The 16,662-nt window shown below is 42.0% G+C and overlaps 3 protein-coding genes across 3 annotated transcripts in view; 2 read left to right on the top strand and 1 right to left on the bottom strand.

The window, feature by feature from the left end:
- The window catches only part of capn8 (calpain 8), a 31,159-nt gene extending 28,890 nt beyond the window's left edge, over positions 1-2,269 (top strand). The window contains exons 18-21 of the mRNA XM_063206104.1: positions 76-154; positions 1,155-1,271; positions 1,356-1,414; positions 1,528-2,269. Of these exons, the coding sequence (XP_063062174.1) occupies positions 76-154; positions 1,155-1,271; positions 1,356-1,414; positions 1,528-1,551 (279 nt within the window). The 3' untranslated portion in view covers positions 1,552-2,269. The remainder of the gene's footprint in view (positions 1-75; positions 155-1,154; positions 1,272-1,355; positions 1,415-1,527) is intronic.
- A 315-nt stretch (positions 2,270-2,584) lies between these two features.
- Positions 2,585-3,042, bottom strand: LOC134455224 (histone H4). The gene has a single exon (XM_063206258.1). It carries the CDS (start codon positions 2,981-2,983, stop codon positions 2,672-2,674), a length of 312 nt encoding a protein of 103 aa, XP_063062328.1. The 5' UTR covers positions 2,984-3,042; the 3' UTR covers positions 2,585-2,671.
- A 350-nt stretch (positions 3,043-3,392) lies between these two features.
- On the top strand, positions 3,393-4,312 carry LOC134454967 (histone H2A). The gene has a single exon (XM_063206048.1). The coding sequence runs from the start codon at positions 3,459-3,461 to the stop codon at positions 3,834-3,836; it is 378 nt and encodes a 125-aa protein (XP_063062118.1). The 5' UTR covers positions 3,393-3,458; the 3' UTR covers positions 3,837-4,312.
- The last annotated feature ends 12,350 nt before the right edge of the window (positions 4,313-16,662 follow it).

The following is a 16,662-nucleotide window of genomic DNA, read 5'->3' as shown; positions in this document are numbered from 1 at the left end:
TGGACGGCTAAGCGAAGTGTAATATAATTTGGTGTGTGTGTGTGTGTGTGTGCGTGTGTGTATGTGTGAGTGTAGGAGATATTCCAGAATCACGACTCTGATAAGTCTGGAACCATCAGCAGCCACGAGCTACGAGGAGCACTGACTGAAGCAGGTAGCATTTACACACACACACACACACACACACACACACACACACACACACACACACACACACACACACACACACACACACACACACACACACACCAGGCTTGTACGAAATTCCGAATGGAAAGAATTTCAATTCAAAGTAATGCCATAATACGAACACTAGGTGGTGGTGTTCTATGTACTTTCAATGGGTGGTGTTGATTAAATTCAAAGAAATTCAAGGTAATGGCACCACCTAGTGTTCGTATTATGGCATTATTTTGAATTGAAATTCTTTCCATTCGGAATTTCGTACAAGCCTGACACACACACACACACACACCTGACCCCTACCCTTGATCCAGGGGTAGGGAACCTATACGTCTCTCAGCCCTTGAGGCCGTCTTATCCGCCCTCTGATATCATTTTAATGTTATGCAGCAGACTTTTACGAAATTCTGAATTGAAATTCAAAGTCATGCCATAATACGAACACTAGGTGGTGGTGGAAGCAGCCCAACAGGTGCCGGGAATAGACACATACTGATAAATATACAGCACCATTTAGTGTTCCCATTTTGTCATTACCTTGAATTTCTTTTAATTTATTCTACACCACCCATTGAGAGTACATAGAACACCACCAGTGTTCATATTATGGCATTACTGTGAATTTCAATTCATTACTGTGAATTTCAATTCTGTATTTCGTACAAGTCTGCTACGCAGCTTCACATGAAATATGAGATATTTTGTAAAGGAATTATAGAGATGACATAATTGTAATACAATTAAGTTAAATGAGAGAAGGTGGCAGCTTTCAATGTAGGCCTAAAGTGCATGGGGGAATCCTGGTTTGTGTTCATAGTACGGCACTTGGAGGACTTTTACAACCCTTGGAGGAATTTAAAGTGGCCCCTTGAATGAAAAAGGTTCCCCACCCCTGCCCTGATCAGACACACGTGGTTATATGACTATTTGATGTGTGTGTGTACGTGTGTACGTGTGTGCGTGTGTGACAGGGTTCCAGATGAACAGTGAGGTGTTGCATGTGATGGTTCAGCATTACGCCGACGCTCAGTTCGCCATCGACTTCGACTGCTTCGTAGGCTGTCTCATACGCCTGGAAATGTTATTTAGTGAGTACAGCACAAACACAAACACACACACACACACACACACATACAAATGAATTCACATTATTCCTCTCTTCCCCCCCTTAGAAATGTTCAAAACTCTTGACAAAAAGAACACTGGGAAGATCGAACTGGACCTGTTCCAGGTAAACAATCAGCTGAGGTGTTATTTATTATCACTAGTCACTAGTGTGACCATTCATTCTATTTCTGAAAATGTCTTTGAATAACGTCTCTGTGTGTGTGTGTGTCTTGTCAGTGGATCTGCTTGGCTATGCATTAGTCTCCTGTTGGAGGTGCCGTCAGAGCCCTGTGGATGGATGGAGGCCGGTCTCAGCACCACCGTCTTGTGGCTGCCCGTCATGCCTGCACTACTACACTCTACCAGACGGGGGAGAAGGAGAATTTTGAATCACCTTCTCTCGGTCCCCTGAAATGCAATTTAACTTCATTGTTTTACAGTGATCTCTACAATTCCTTTACAAAATATGTCATATTTTGAATCACACGCTGCCACATGCTGTTTGAGCTTTATTAAAAAAGGAATTAAAAAAGATTATACATTGACAAAAATGAATACATGAAAAGCCAGCTTCCTATTAGAACTGTTGTGTAATGTTCTCTTGTGTGTGTGTGTGTGTATGGCCTACCAGCATAGGTTTGTTCTTTATTGATTTGAACGAATAACATACTATTAGGCCTACTAATGTATGTTTCAGACACATATCCAAATGATAACAGTTTAAATAACATGACATGGCACTGTATGAATGCTACCAAATAAAAGTGATGAAATATTCTTACTCTGCGAAGAAAGGCCTTAATTCTTCACTTCCTAGACTTTGCGCAAAATGATGTCACTGTAGCTTTAAATGGATTGCGCAGGGCATCATGGGCTAGTAGTTCGCCTCAGGCACACTCGGCTGCATTGTGAACGGTACATACTGTTTTACAAAATATTTACAATTTGCCGTGAATAATAAACGAATGACATTCAATATAAATATATATCTCGCTTTCTTGTGTGCGTTTTTAGACGTACGTGTCATCTCGGAGACCATGTGGGTGTTCAGTTAGTGGTAAATGAATCCCTTCCCCCACCTTCCCGCCCATGAAGACACCATCTTTGTTCTTCGTGCATGCCTTTGTGGCACTTAATGGCGGCGACTAAAAACAATCATTGAGATTTTACAGTGTACTGTGTAGCCTAATTAATAGTAGCTGAATGACTAAAATACAGTAAAACCGTTTACATGAATATATACATGCAATAGCAGCATGTCATTACAACGTGTATTACTAAGAATGTTTTTTTTTAAGGTTGAGATGTGGAAATGCTTTTTTCATGATGTAACTGGGCGGCTCTTAAAAGAGCCTTTGTTTTTCTGATGGTAGATATGTATTCAACCGCCGAATCCGTACAGAGTACGGCCCTGGCGTTTCAGAGCATAGACCACGTCCATGGCGGTCACGGTCTTCCTCTTGGCGTGCTCAGTGTAGGTGACGGCATCGCGGATCACATTTTCCAGGAACACCTTCAACACACCACGGGTCTCCTCGTAGATCAGACCAGAGATACGCTTCACACCACCACGGCGAGCCAGGCGGCGGATAGCGGGCTTGGTGATACCCTGGATGTTGTCACGAAGCACCTTACGATGACGCTTGGCGCCTCCTTTTCCAAGTCCCTTACCTCCTTTACCTCTTCCAGACATGTTTCAAGCTGCTCGATAAGTGTCTCAGTCAGACGAAATAATTCTACAAGATTTGTATTGAAGCTTTATAGTACTCCCGCGGACCTGTTAGAACACCTCGGGTGGTTTCCAGTCAACAGTCACACCCCTCCCCCTTCTGATGTAAAACGGTCCGACTTTGCGTCATTAGAACCACGCCCACATAGAATAGATGACATGTGTTTTTATTTCTACAAATAGCATAAAAAGAAATACATGCATATGTTTATGGTCATGTTATGCTATGAGATTAGTTTTTGATGTTACAATTACACACAAAACACATTTTAGCATGTAGGGTTTGTGGAACACAGCGCCGATTGGCTCTTACAACTAACAATTCAGCCAATGAGCTTTCGACCACATTTCTATTTGTACACCTCGACACAAGGCTCACGTCATTCATTACGAGTGCATCCATTCCCGTTCTTGTTGTCTACTGCTACAATTAACAACAATGAGTGGACGTGGTAAAACCGGCGGAAAGGCTAGAGCGAAAGCCAAGACCCGTTCATCCAGAGCCGGGCTCCAGTTCCCCGTGGGCCGTGTCCACAGGCTGCTCCGCAAGGGCAACTATGCCGAGCGTGTTGGAGCCGGTGCTCCCGTGTATTTGGCCGCCGTACTGGAGTACCTGACCGCTGAGATCCTGGAGTTGGCCGGCAACGCTGCCCGCGACAACAAGAAGACTCGCATCATCCCCCGCCATCTGCAGCTGGCTGTCCGCAACGACGAGGAATTGAATAAACTGCTCGGCGGAGTGACCATCGCTCAGGGAGGCGTGCTGCCCAACATCCAGGCTGTGCTGCTGCCCAAGAAGACAGAGAAGTCCAAATAAACCCTGGCTGGATCAACGATTGAAAGGCTCTTTTAAGAGCCACCCATTTGATTCAATACCAAGTGAATATTCCTTTTCAAATGCCTGGTTTGCATTTCCGTTTGTATCATTGCGAGTGAACTGGATGTTTGTATATTGCTGTGAATGTCTGTAGAGCTCTAGTTGTACACAACGAGTGCATTTGTAAACACGCTCTGCGCGTTACAACAAGAGAAGACCTCTGGGTGTCGCGGTTTGACTACTTATGAAATTTACAGGCCTCTCTGAAGTGAAGCCCGGATAAAATGTCAAGACAGGATCCCCCCGTTTGCAATCCTAGTTTGGCAGTATATCATTTTTTTAAGGAAGGCTATGGTACCAAATAAAACTTCAAAATTAAAGTACTTATAAAGTAAAGATGAATGTTTAAATTTAACAGTGGAAACTGGAGAACTATTTAGTATGGTAGTAGATTATCATTAGATTCCGAGGGAAATGGAGGTGTCCAGTAGCATACTTACAAAAAAAAAGTATGAACAAGACTTTAAAAAAATGTTTTGTCTTTTACTGTTTCATTTGACAGGACAGCAAGTGGGAGAGGTGGACAGGAAGCGAATTGGGAGAGAGATGGGGAGGGGTAAGGCAAAGGGCCCGGGCCGCATGGCAGGCGAGTGCCCTACCGGTTGGCCACGGCAGGGCATGCACAAGACACATTTCAAGAATAAAACAGAATAAACAAAACTTTACACACATCAATGCACATACGTTAACATAGAACACAAGCTTACACAGATTTTTAGGCTTCTTTTGTTTTTCCTTTGGCATGCAGTATTTACCCCAAATGAGGGCCATGTGCTGTCCCAAAGGTTTGCCAAAGGTTTTCTGTCATAACTTTTTTGCTGCCTGGGCAGTTTATCTTTATCAGTAGACCGATATGAACATTCACACACAAATGTTAAATCCTACAATATATGCTCTAGAACAGGGGTGTCAAACTCATTTTGGTCCGGGGGCCGCATACAACCCATGTGGACCTCAAGCGGGCCGCATTAGTAACATCATCGCCAAAAAAAAAAAAACGTAAAGCAGAGGATTAGTGTTCAGTAAATACTGCATGCCAAAGGAAAAACAAAAGAAGCCTAAAATCTGCCAAAGATGCATCTTTGGACTGCCATAAGAATGCCAAACATCCAGATACCAGCCAAAGCTTAGCCATAATGTACCCAGAATAACCCATTAGTTAAACATAAGTTACCCATAATAGCCATAACTATGCCAAAACACAGCTTTTACTTATTTATTTATTTAAGAAATACAGTATAATGACCAATGAACAAGTTACAATTCAAAGCTTGTTTTTTTAATTGTATGTCAAGTAGCAAAACACAAATACAAAATGTGCAATTAACATTCTCTCTCTCTCTCTCTCTCTCCCACTCACTCACTCACTCACTCACTCACTCACTCACTCACTCACTCACTCACTCACTCACACACACACACAGTACATATTTCGTCAGAATACAGAGCTGCTAAATTGTATTGTTAGTCTGGATAGTATAGAAAAGAGCATATACATGCTGTATATCTACAGAAATGGCCCACAAGTACAGATGCGTTCATCATTTGACTCCAGAAATCTCTTACAGATCTGTCTTCTGTCTAATGCATCTAATTTTTCTTGATGCACGTGGCAAATGGCGAGATTGTTAAGCCGGGTTTGTGTCATGGATATTCTGAGCCATGTCTTCAGGCGTCTGAGAGCACTAAAACGTCGTTCAGCCTCTGTTGAGGAGGCAGGAACAACCATAATGAGTCGCAAGAGGGCCTCCACTTCCCTAAAAAGATGCCGTACATCTGGTGTCATACCACCTCTGAGAGGCCTTGAACATTTTTAGCTGTATGTCTAAAGACGTGGCATCCAACTCTGAGTATTCATTGATTACGGTATCCATCTTCCCAGTGAGGACAATGTTTTCCAACTTCTGTAGCCTCTGAAGCCCCTCTTGGCTAAAACGCACTGAGAATTGTGTAATGATGGTGTCTAAAGTGTTGAAGTACTGAGCTCTGTAGTAGTCTTCAGCCGTCTGGACCGGCGATGCGCTTTGGGGGTATTCTGACACGAGGCATCTTGACGGGCTGCAGGCTTCCAGATGTTACTGTCTGAGATGCTTTCATGTACAGCTGGCCAAATGCCCTTCAGATCTTTTCTTCTGGATCCCTCGCTTCACATGCTCCACGGCAGCCATGAAATGGCAAAAAGCAACAAATGTGGCATCTTCCATTGATTTCTTGACCTGCATCATACAACAATAAAAAAATAAAACAATAAACAACAATAAAACAATCATGAACTCAATTCCTAAAATAATCAAAGACAAGTGGCTTTCATGCAAGACATATTCTGAAAGAATTGCACTGACCTTTGCAGCCCGGCCTGCAATGTCTGCATTGCCAGAGGATCCTGCCAAGTGATCCATATGATAGTACACAGCAGTGAACTGTCCTGGTTTCAGAAAGGTCTCCAGGGCCCTAGAAACATGTGGGAGCCACCTCGTCCCCTTCACCCCACTAGGCATCAACACGTTCACCCCCAAGTCGGCTCCAATGGCCCGGAGTTCCCTCCTTGATTTTGGGCTGAAATGATACGTCTTCCAAATTAAATGAAGAAGGTCGTACAGCTGCCCTGTCATCGGATTCTCCCTCTGCACGGACAGCATTGCCAATTCCAATCTGAAACCACAGTCAAATGTTACATATAAATAAAAATCCTCTGTGAAAGAAAATAAGTCACGGTGAATTTAGAACTGTCAATCATACAATTTCTTTAATCTTACCTGTGAGGCATACAATGGAATGGCACAATGTGGCCACCTGCAGCAGGGCTATGACGCCCCCCTTCCTGCCCAAATTCACAGCTGCACCATCAGCACCCAGACCAATCACTTTGTCCAACCAGTTACTGCACTGGTCCCCAAGAGCAGCAAATGTTTTTTTTTGAGGCAGCATACATTCCTAAAAGAAATAAAAAAATATTTACTTTTCTTTTACATTTTGTAAATTTACTTTCTTTTACATTTTGAATTAATTTGTATTTATGTTCAATTTAAATGATACGATAAAATAGGCACATTATTGACAGAGTCTAAATGGCATGCTTACCTTGGGCATGGGCATGCTCCACCTCGATGCGCCCAATAAGAATGTTGACAGGTCTTCCTCTCCGCAAGACACGGGCGTAGACAATAACGCACTCTTTTGTGGAAATGTCGGAATCCCCGTCTATTAGGAAGGATATGTAGGCGCTATTTGCGACTTCCAGAGACGTCTTCTGTTTTAGAGTATCTCCTATGATCCCAATAAATTGAGAACACGCCACATCATTGCTGTAGGTTGGATTTACATCGAGGCCGTTTTTTTTATGGACAATGATTTCAGACCTGAACTTAGTGAATGGAATCTCTTCCTTGGCGATGTTGTAAGCGATATTAAACTTTATCATCATTGCTGCCTCCTCCGAGGTCCTGTTTGATGCTGCTTGCCTTTGAAAGGCAGCAGGGAGAGGGGGCGTTTGGGCAGTGCATTTATCTCTACATGTCGTGTGTTTTATTGAGGCACCATGCTTTTTCAACGTTTCAATTCGAAATGTTTGACAACCAGTGGCCAACGATGCAGTGCATCACGTTTTCGCCCTTATCATATCGGAGCCAAGAAAACTGACCTAGCCACTCTTTCCGAAAGGAGTACACTTTCGCCTTTTTAGTAGTGATGGGCCAATGAAGCTTTGTTGAAGCTCTGAACCATTAGGCACACTGCTTCAAAAAATGGGTTAGTACTTGAAGCTTCAGTAACAGGGCCCTCTCCTGGTGAAAAGTCATGTTTGCAATTAAACGGGCTCAATTCGATAAGATGAGATGTTGTGCCCTCATCATCTGCGACATTATCCCCAATATTGGACTGCTCTCATACTTTTGTACACTGACTTCCAGACATTTGACATTTTGGGCTACTGATGAGGCAGTTGAGGTAGACGACATTACAAAGGCTACGATGCCACATTTATTTATTAATTTATTATTAGGCTATTTTTTGGGCGATCAGAATAAAATGTTGCTGAACATTAATGTCGTCTCCTTGTTGTGTTCATAACGTATGATGATGTTGTCTACTTGTCTATCAAGTGGGACTTATAGACCTAATGGCAGTCAATAAAATATCTATTCTCTCCAATGTAACCTGGCAGACGGCTCTGCAAAAGTCCAAACACATTTGCGCGCGCCTGCCGGTTCGTGTGGCAGCGCGAAACACTGCAGCTTCTTTCGGAAAACTGAACCAGTTTACTGTTTCATACGTCATATATCACGTGGTTTTTCCGTACTGAAGCAAACTTCGGAACAGTGGTTTAATGGTTTTCACAGTTGATGGTTTGAAACACGTTCCGGCGCGCTTGTGCCAGACTGCCATCACTACTTTTTAGCTACGAGCTGTGGCTCATTGTTTGGCTAATTCGAACATGATGGCATTGGCTTCGTGCCAGAGCACTGCGGAGCTTCAGATTGTTCTGGTCTTAACTTCACGAAGAAGTGATCCAAGGTTCTTTTCATTCTGACTCACCCAACTTTTACCTAGCACGGGAGCTGCATGTTCTCTCCTAGCTAGCTATTTACTTCTTTGTTTTCTTTCTAACTTGTAGCAGGGAAGACATGACACGCATGCGCACGACACACACACACACACACACCAGAGCCATACAGAGGGGAGAGTCGGGCAATCTCCGCTGTGTGCTAAGGCCGACTTCCTCATTAGCAAAATTAGCTGTTTTAGCTTCTCAGTACTGCTCAGCGTTGCGAATGTTAGTTCCTAGTAGTGGGCGTAGCACAAAGCAAATGCAATGCGATGCAATGCAGGGAATATGACGACTTGCTGTTCGTAGTAATAACTTCAGATAAACATCACAGATGGTAAAACTGATGTGATTATCACCACCGAGACATTTGATGGTTTACATATTTGTGGTGATTAACCCGCAGTAAAGTTCGTTAGTCCTTATTTTTGGCTGTTAATGTGGTGGTTCTATGTTGAGTCTATGGGAAGACAGCCGTTTTAGGAACAACCTAATCTCGCTGAAAGGCGGGGCTGCCATTTAATTCCTGGTCCTCCAATCGCGTAACTCTCCCTTCTGTATGGCTCTGACACACACACACACACACACACACACACACACACACACACACACACACACACACACACACACACGACGAAGGCCAACCAGATGAAGGTTCCGCCCTTTCTTTATTCTGATTTGTTTAACCCACGGTATGGTCGCAGACAGAATTCAATAGACTTCAGAGTTGCATGTTTTTCTCCCCGAAAGCAAAGAAAGTGGATCTAATCTGGATCCACTTTCTTTGCCGAAAGGCTGGTCGCACCGGTCGACCTCCGTTTTTTTTAGTCACACTATTGGGAAAGTAGGTCGCATATGCGACCAAATTGGTCGCACTCTAGAGCCCTGATAGGACTTTGCTATGGTTGCGAAGAAGGTCCTGAACTTCATAGACTGGTGGAACAACACGCACAATTCATGCACCAAATGAATTGCATCTCTTCTGATTGTGGAAGATGCGCAGGCAGCTTGGACAATAAGATTAACACAATGTGACCCACAGTGGACATAAACAGCCAGAGGTTGCTCCTTCTTCAGACATGCCTGCACACCCCGCATTCGTCCCGACATATTGGCCGCCCCATCATATGCTCGACCTTGTAGCTGGGAAAGAGGTAGATTCAGGCGAATCAGGACATCTTTGGCTGCAGTAGCAATGCACTCTCCAGTAGTGGCTGTAACCTGGTAGAGACCGATAAATTCCTCTCTGGGTTGCAAGTTTTTGTCAACGAAGCGCAGACAGAAGGACTCTTGCTCGACTCCTGCTGCATCTTGTGTACTGTCAATGATGAGGGCGTACTGGATTAGGGGCAATGACAGGATCTTCTTAGCAATGTCATCTACTATTTTGTTGCTGATTAGGCTACTTTGATTATTTCATTTGGAATTTTTGGGCTGGTGTAATTATTGCCTCTCTGTAGCCAGCTGTTGAATTTGGCGTCATCCTCTGCTTTATAAATCATCAGATGGTGCAAGTTGCCCTCTTTGCTGTCATGCCCCCTCAAAGCATTGCCTTGCCTAGCCAGATACATCCAGGAGGAGACAGAAGAGTAGTGCAAAGGGCCCGGCAGTACACCCCCTGGCCGTATCTTAAACAATATATGACCCTCACAGAGTCCACCGACACGAAGTACAGATTCAGTTGCCTTTTATGCAACCCCAAGGGTTCCTGTCAACGTCTAAAACATCAAACACCAACTTGAGAACACACATGCAGGTAAACATCGATTTCCACCACGCAGTTTGTAAGTGTGCTTTATCTAGGCTAAGCCAGTGTCAGAATTGACGGAAGATTTTTAAAAAAGAATAATAATCATCGTGAAAAACGGATGGCTAATAATATGTAAAAACTATTATAAATGACTCATAAAACTGCTTATAAAGTATTAGTAAATTATCTTTTAACCCTTTGGCGACGATGATAAAGATTCTATTTTGTGGCACTGCATGAAGACCTTCCATAAAATTCAGTGTTTCTAAGTTGTGTTACATACACCAAATGTATTCTATATACCATTGTAATCAGGAGAACCAGGGCTACAAAATGATATAAATTTGAGCATATAGTTTTCATTCATTAATGAAATATCTTGACAAAGATCAGTTGGTACTTGTACAAAAATCCGTTAAAAAAAGGAAAATTCCAGACATAAATCCTTTTTTGACATATTTCTGTACTAGATAGACAAAAATATAGAGTGTATCAAATGATCAGAATTTTGTGTGCTACATAAAGATATTAAGTTTATGTGGCTAGGACATACTGTTCAAAAGATATGATACATTTAGTTATGGGTGCAAAAAAACAGTTATATCAATTTAGAATGCTGCGAGAATTCTTTTACTGACATTCACATTACTATAAGAGAGGATTAGCTATGCACTAGAAGTGAATACAAAAATACAACAAAATCTGGTGCAATAAACCATTCTTTATTGTTTCCTGTTTGTAAAAAAAAATTATTTGATAGAATATTTGGATTGAAACAGGACAATAGATGTATTGGACAATTGGATGAATACAGATGACCCTCAACCCCCCCCCGACCCCCCACCCCCTTTTTTGTTCTTGTTGTTAATAACAATGGAAAAACAATGCATATATTGCTTCATAGAAATATTTACATTCATAAATAGATGAATACATTCATAGATAAATAATAAATAATAAATAAATAAAATAATAATAGTGACAATCTGCTCTCCCCAAACAGAACACATTTACAAGAAACACACTGTCTCACAATTCCTTGTGATAGTCTTGGCTGTGCCAAAGTGCAAAACAGATTTTCTCTGCTGTACAGTGTAGATACACTTTACATTGAGGCGCATCACAGAAAGAATATACTTTGTATTCCTTCTTTATGCCCAGCTCTTTTCCCAATATACACATTAAAATCGTATGAATACCCGTTGGCACTGTCTGCCAAAACCCACAATTTGATTCCCCACTTTACTGGTTTGTTTGGCATAAATTGTCGAATTCCAGAGCGATGCTTAGACTTTACCATGCGTTCATCAACAGCAACCTGCTGAAATGGCTGATAAAGACTCATGCACCGGTCTTTGATGTGGGCCATGAAGGTGGAGATTTTGGACAGCTTCTCTGAGTCACTTTCAGCACTGGGGTCTACGATATGGAGCATAGCCATCAAGTCCTTGTATCGGTCGCGTGTCATAAAAGAACGTCCCCACAGACCATGATACAGGCTCTTTTTGCTCCAGTAACGACTGTTAGGGCTGACATCTACTAATCCCATGCACAATAAAAGTCCTGCCAGCTTGTAGAGCTGCTCTGCTGTGGTATCTACCCACTCGCCATGCTTGTTGGCATATGTTGGCTTATGCAGTACAGCACTCCAACCATATGCATTGGTATGCTGTGCAATCTGTGTCATGACCTCCACTGTAAAAAACAACGAAACAAAGAGCATAGCTCATTGCACCCCGGAGTGTTGCATCCCCCCTCCCTCATCTGCTGGTTCTGGATGAAAGCTAGAAGGGAAGCAGAGAACAACACTGGTGATCGTACCATCATAAAAAAACAACTTATCATGTTAGCTCACTCAGACAGCACACAATACTTTTGTGCACATTGTGTTTGCCCCATACAACACATGCAACAAAACAGATTTTCAGTACAGGCCTAAGTTACATAATCATAATGTATAAATTAGATAAAGTAAACATAAACATTGGTAATTAATGGAGTGTGCATTACATGCTTCCAGTATAGTGGCCTTTTTTCCTCCTCATAAATTTAGATTGGTAGCCTATAGTCATGCATATGAAAAATATACCGTCATAGCTTGGACCTCTTGAACAGACGAGCACAAAATGTGCTGATACATCTAATGAGCTAAATAGGGGCTTCAGAGATACTACTTCCTGACAGATTGAATGAATGAATTGCTACAGTAGACCAGCTCATTTTTTTCCCCTCTGATAGAAATTAACGCTCGATCAAAACTTATGCCCTTTTCATCATTTCATATCAGCAGAGGCAACGGGCCACATACTGTAACAAACAACGAGATACCTTCAAACTTCACCGGCAAAAGTTGGCTTGCTTATTTGTGAGAAACAAAATAGGCTATCGTCATAGCTTGGACCTCTTGAACAGAAAAGCACAAAATGGGAGTCACGTGGGGCAGCCGAGGAAGATGGCAGCATAGTTTCGTCGGTCCCTGAACCCACCAATTTAATTACAATATCCGTATAAATTCACTCCTTAATCTAAGCAAAGTTTTGCCACGATTGAACATTATATATAGTGCCTCCAATATTGCAACAAAAAAACGCGTCAGATGTCATCTACATCGAAATATTTCCAAGGAAAAACATCGAACCGCAGGGCTACAAGACAGACTTCGCCGACACCTGAACACTCCAAAATGGACAACATGTTATCCGAAATGGGTAAAATTGCAAGCACACTTCAAACGGTCGCCACAGATGTTTCATCGATAAAAGAAACAGTCACTGATTTAAAGAACTCTGTGAGCTCAATCCAGGTGAGATTGGATGAAGCAGAGGAACGTATATCAACAGTTGAGGACACTGCTTCAAGGCTACCTGAAGAAAGCCGTAGAGCAGATGAACGTTTGGACACGCTGTATAATCGAATAGAGGAACTGGAAAATATGAACCGTCGCAACAATGTGAGACTAATCGGTCTAACGGAGGAACTAGACACAGATGGACTTGTCAACTGCGTACAACAGCTGATATCCGAGGGGCTAGGAATCGAATTGGATGGAGAGTTCGAGATTGAAGGGACTTATCGTGTGGGCAAGCGCAAAGCTAAAAAAGCAACAAGGGCAGCTGACAACCACGACGAGGATAAACCACCAAGAACCGTCTTGATCAAGTTCCTGCGCACATCCGCGAGGGATAAGATTTTACAGGCAGCCAAAGAGAAGGGATCCATCGAATGGAGAGATTGCAGAGTGTCTTTCTTTCCCGACATGTCGAGGGACCGGGCCAAGAAAAGAAGAGAATTCACTGCGTCACGGAAGATGTTGCACAAGCTCAACGTGAGGTTTACATTTGCGCTTCCAGCATCCCTCCGTTTCACTTGGAACGGGAAGGAGCGCAGTTTCACTTCCAGCAAGGAGGCTGAGAAGTTCATTCGTGAGCGCTGTGGTGGGTCAACTGATTAATGCTGTGAGCATTCATTTTATGTTAGCTTAGATGAGGAGCTGGTGGTGTGGGTTGGTGGGTGGGACTAGTAGGTAAGTGTGCTGCTGTTCAAGCATAGCCCTTGGGGCTACCCGGCACGTCACGGACCGGAATCAGGGTTTGTGGAAAGAAGACCGCGGGTCTTTATTCATTCTTTTTTGTTAGTTTATTTTCTTGTGTTTTCTGAGGGGGGTATTGACAATGCTATACGTTGTTGTTTACTTTTTCTGGAGGGTTTACAGAAATGTTTGGTTTTGTTTGAAAGGTCCAACTATTTTTTTCAAAATTTAAATGAATGTCCTGTACCACGCCATTACCCACTAGGGGGCAGCACCTTGACATGTATCTCCATGATGATTTATGTTAACAGGTAGTCATATTAGATGTGTAACGTGGAATATTAACGGCTGTGGAAGTCCTATCAAAAGAAGAAAGGTGTTATCTTATCTTAAACAAAAACAGGCAGATATAGCCTTTATACAAGAAAGCCATGTAAGGGATACAGAAGCACTAAAATTCAAGCGAGAATGGGTGGGACATGTTTTCCACTCTTCTTTTTCTAGCAAACAGAATGGTGTAGTCATTCTAATTAATAAGCACCTTAACTTTAATATAATATCAGAAACTAAGGACAAAGAGGGAAGAATGATATGTATAGAAGCACTTATTAATGGTGTAAAAGTAATTTTGTGCAGTGTTTATGCACCAAATACTGCAGATGCAAGCTTTATCCATAATTTAAATACAATTTTGGGTAGTAAAAGTGGGCAAATAATCCTAGCCGGGGACTGGAACCAGGTTATGGACGGCTGTCTGGATAAGAGTAAATATCAGGGAACATCCATGCCAAAGGACAGGGCTGCCCTTCATATGCTGGTGGAGGATTTAGGTCTAAATGACATATGGAGATTAGTTAATCCAAAGGAAAGAGAATACACATTCTTCTCGCATGCCCATAAATCCCATTCAAGGATAGACTTTTTCTTACCGTCACAAGATATTACTAATAAGGTCAAAAACTGTAAAATTGGACCAATTGCATTGTCAGATCATGCTACGGTTGAACTGGATATCAATCTGAACCCAGATACAGGACGAAAAGGAAGATGGAGATTAAATACTTCATTATTACAGGACGAAGTATTTAGCACAATGCTGGCTGAGGATCTGATCTCCTTTTTTGACTTAAACATAGGAAGTACAGAGAGATTATCCTCAGTTTGGGATGCGTCTAAGGCCTATATTCGAGGAAAACTAATCGCACGTGCATCTAAAATGAAAAAGGAACGAAGAGAAATTCTCAGTGACCTAGAAATGAAAATATGTGCTCTGGAAAAGAATCTAGCCAGGCAGTATTCAGACGAGTTATACCAAGAGATTTGTAAATATAAGTACCAGTTACATGACTTGTATAATGCAAAAGCTGAACATGCATTGTTCAGGTTGCGGACAAGATTTTATGAAGGAGGTGAAAAAACAGGAAAACTTTTGTCCAGGCAGCTCAAACAACAGAATGCTGCTAACATAATTCCTGCAATTAAGAAAGGGGATAACATGGTCTCAACCACAAAAGAAATAAATAGCGTCTTCCAAACATTTTACGAACAGCTATATACAGCCCCTTGTAATGCAGATGAAGAAAAGGTGAACCAGTTTTTCGCAAGCATGAATTTCCCCACATTAGACGCATCACAAACAAAAGCGCTAGACCAACCCATCACTGAGGAAGAAGTGAGAAATGCTATATCTTCTATGAAACTTGGAAAATCTCCTGGTTCAGATGGACTCCCTATTGAATACTACAAGAAATTTGTAGATACGCTGGCTCCAATACTGACTGATGTTATTGCTGAAGCCTTTCAAGTAAATTCGCTGCCTGACTCATTCATGGAAGCGATTATAACACTGTTACCAAAGAAAGATCGGGACACGACTGAACCTAGGGGTGGGCGGTATGGACGGTATACTATCGTAAAAGGTATTTTTTCCACCAAGGTATGGATTTTGGCCATACCGTTCTACCGTGATATAGCGCATTGCATCCTGCAGATGGCAGTATAGACAACGTGTTGAACATCCACCCGACTGACTGCCTCAAGTTGTAGCAATTTGGTTGTAGAGAAACAGCACAATCATTTCCTTTGAATAAGCTTCAAGTGTAAAATGTATGGTTAGTGTAGTGAACTATTGTTTGAAATGGTATGTGATGGCAACACATTTTGATTCTGGACTCCACAATTTACTGGGCACGAAATGCAAGCTAACTAGCTAACAGCCCAAGTCATTCATGTCTATGCTGGTGTCTGACAAAATAAATGTGCTTAATGTGCTAACATTGGTTGCCTTACATTTAACACATTGCGCCAGCCGTAACAGCTGTATGTTACTGTTTCCAGTTGAGATAATATCATTCATGATATCTGACTGGGTGTTAGTAACTAAAATGACTGTTCACTGTTTAAAATGTGGCATTAGCGATTTCGCTAACGTTAGCACGCTAACCGCTGGTGCAGTGAAAGCTGCCATTGCCATTCAAATGCATTAGTTCTGCAATGCATTGCTAACTGCCTCATGTGAAAGTTCGTTTTTCTTAACTTTAACATTGACAGCTTAAACCATTATGCTTGGCATAATCACAGATGCAAGCACACATTTCAAAATTACCATAAACAACTCCAGAAATAGAAAAAGGTGCAATGAACGATGTAGTTGATACAATCCACGTTCAGTTCTATTTACTCTCAATGTGTTCAGTTTGACACCCCTCCCTTTTCCCCCTCTCTAGAACTACCGTAGTTTAACCCCTTCGACACTTGGTGAAATTGACAGTGTTCTATTGGGTAGCATTGCATTGCATTGCAAAATGCATTTTACATAGGCTAGTTTTTGCTTGTTTTTAAAAAATGTAATGGCAAGAATTCACACATATATGAAAGGACATTGTGTCATTTCCAAAAATCAAATGCAAAGGTTAAAAAAAAAAGTTTTTTTTTTTTTGTCATT

This window comes from Engraulis encrasicolus, chromosome 1 (assembly GCF_034702125.1).
Source record: "Engraulis encrasicolus isolate BLACKSEA-1 chromosome 1, IST_EnEncr_1.0, whole genome shotgun sequence".
Classification (NCBI taxonomy): Eukaryota; Metazoa; Chordata; class Actinopteri; order Clupeiformes; family Engraulidae; genus Engraulis; species Engraulis encrasicolus.
Note: the sequence above shows the minus strand (reverse complement) of the source record. Positions and strands in the feature narration are given on the sequence as shown.

Coding starts and splice junctions, on each gene's coding strand:
- LOC134455224 (XM_063206258.1), bottom strand. CDS start 2,983: ATGTCTGGAAGAGGTAAAGGAGGTAAGGGACTTGGAAAAGGAGGCGCC.
- LOC134454967 (XM_063206048.1), top strand. CDS start 3,459: ATGAGTGGACGTGGTAAAACCGGCGGAAAGGCTAGAGCGAAAGCCAAG.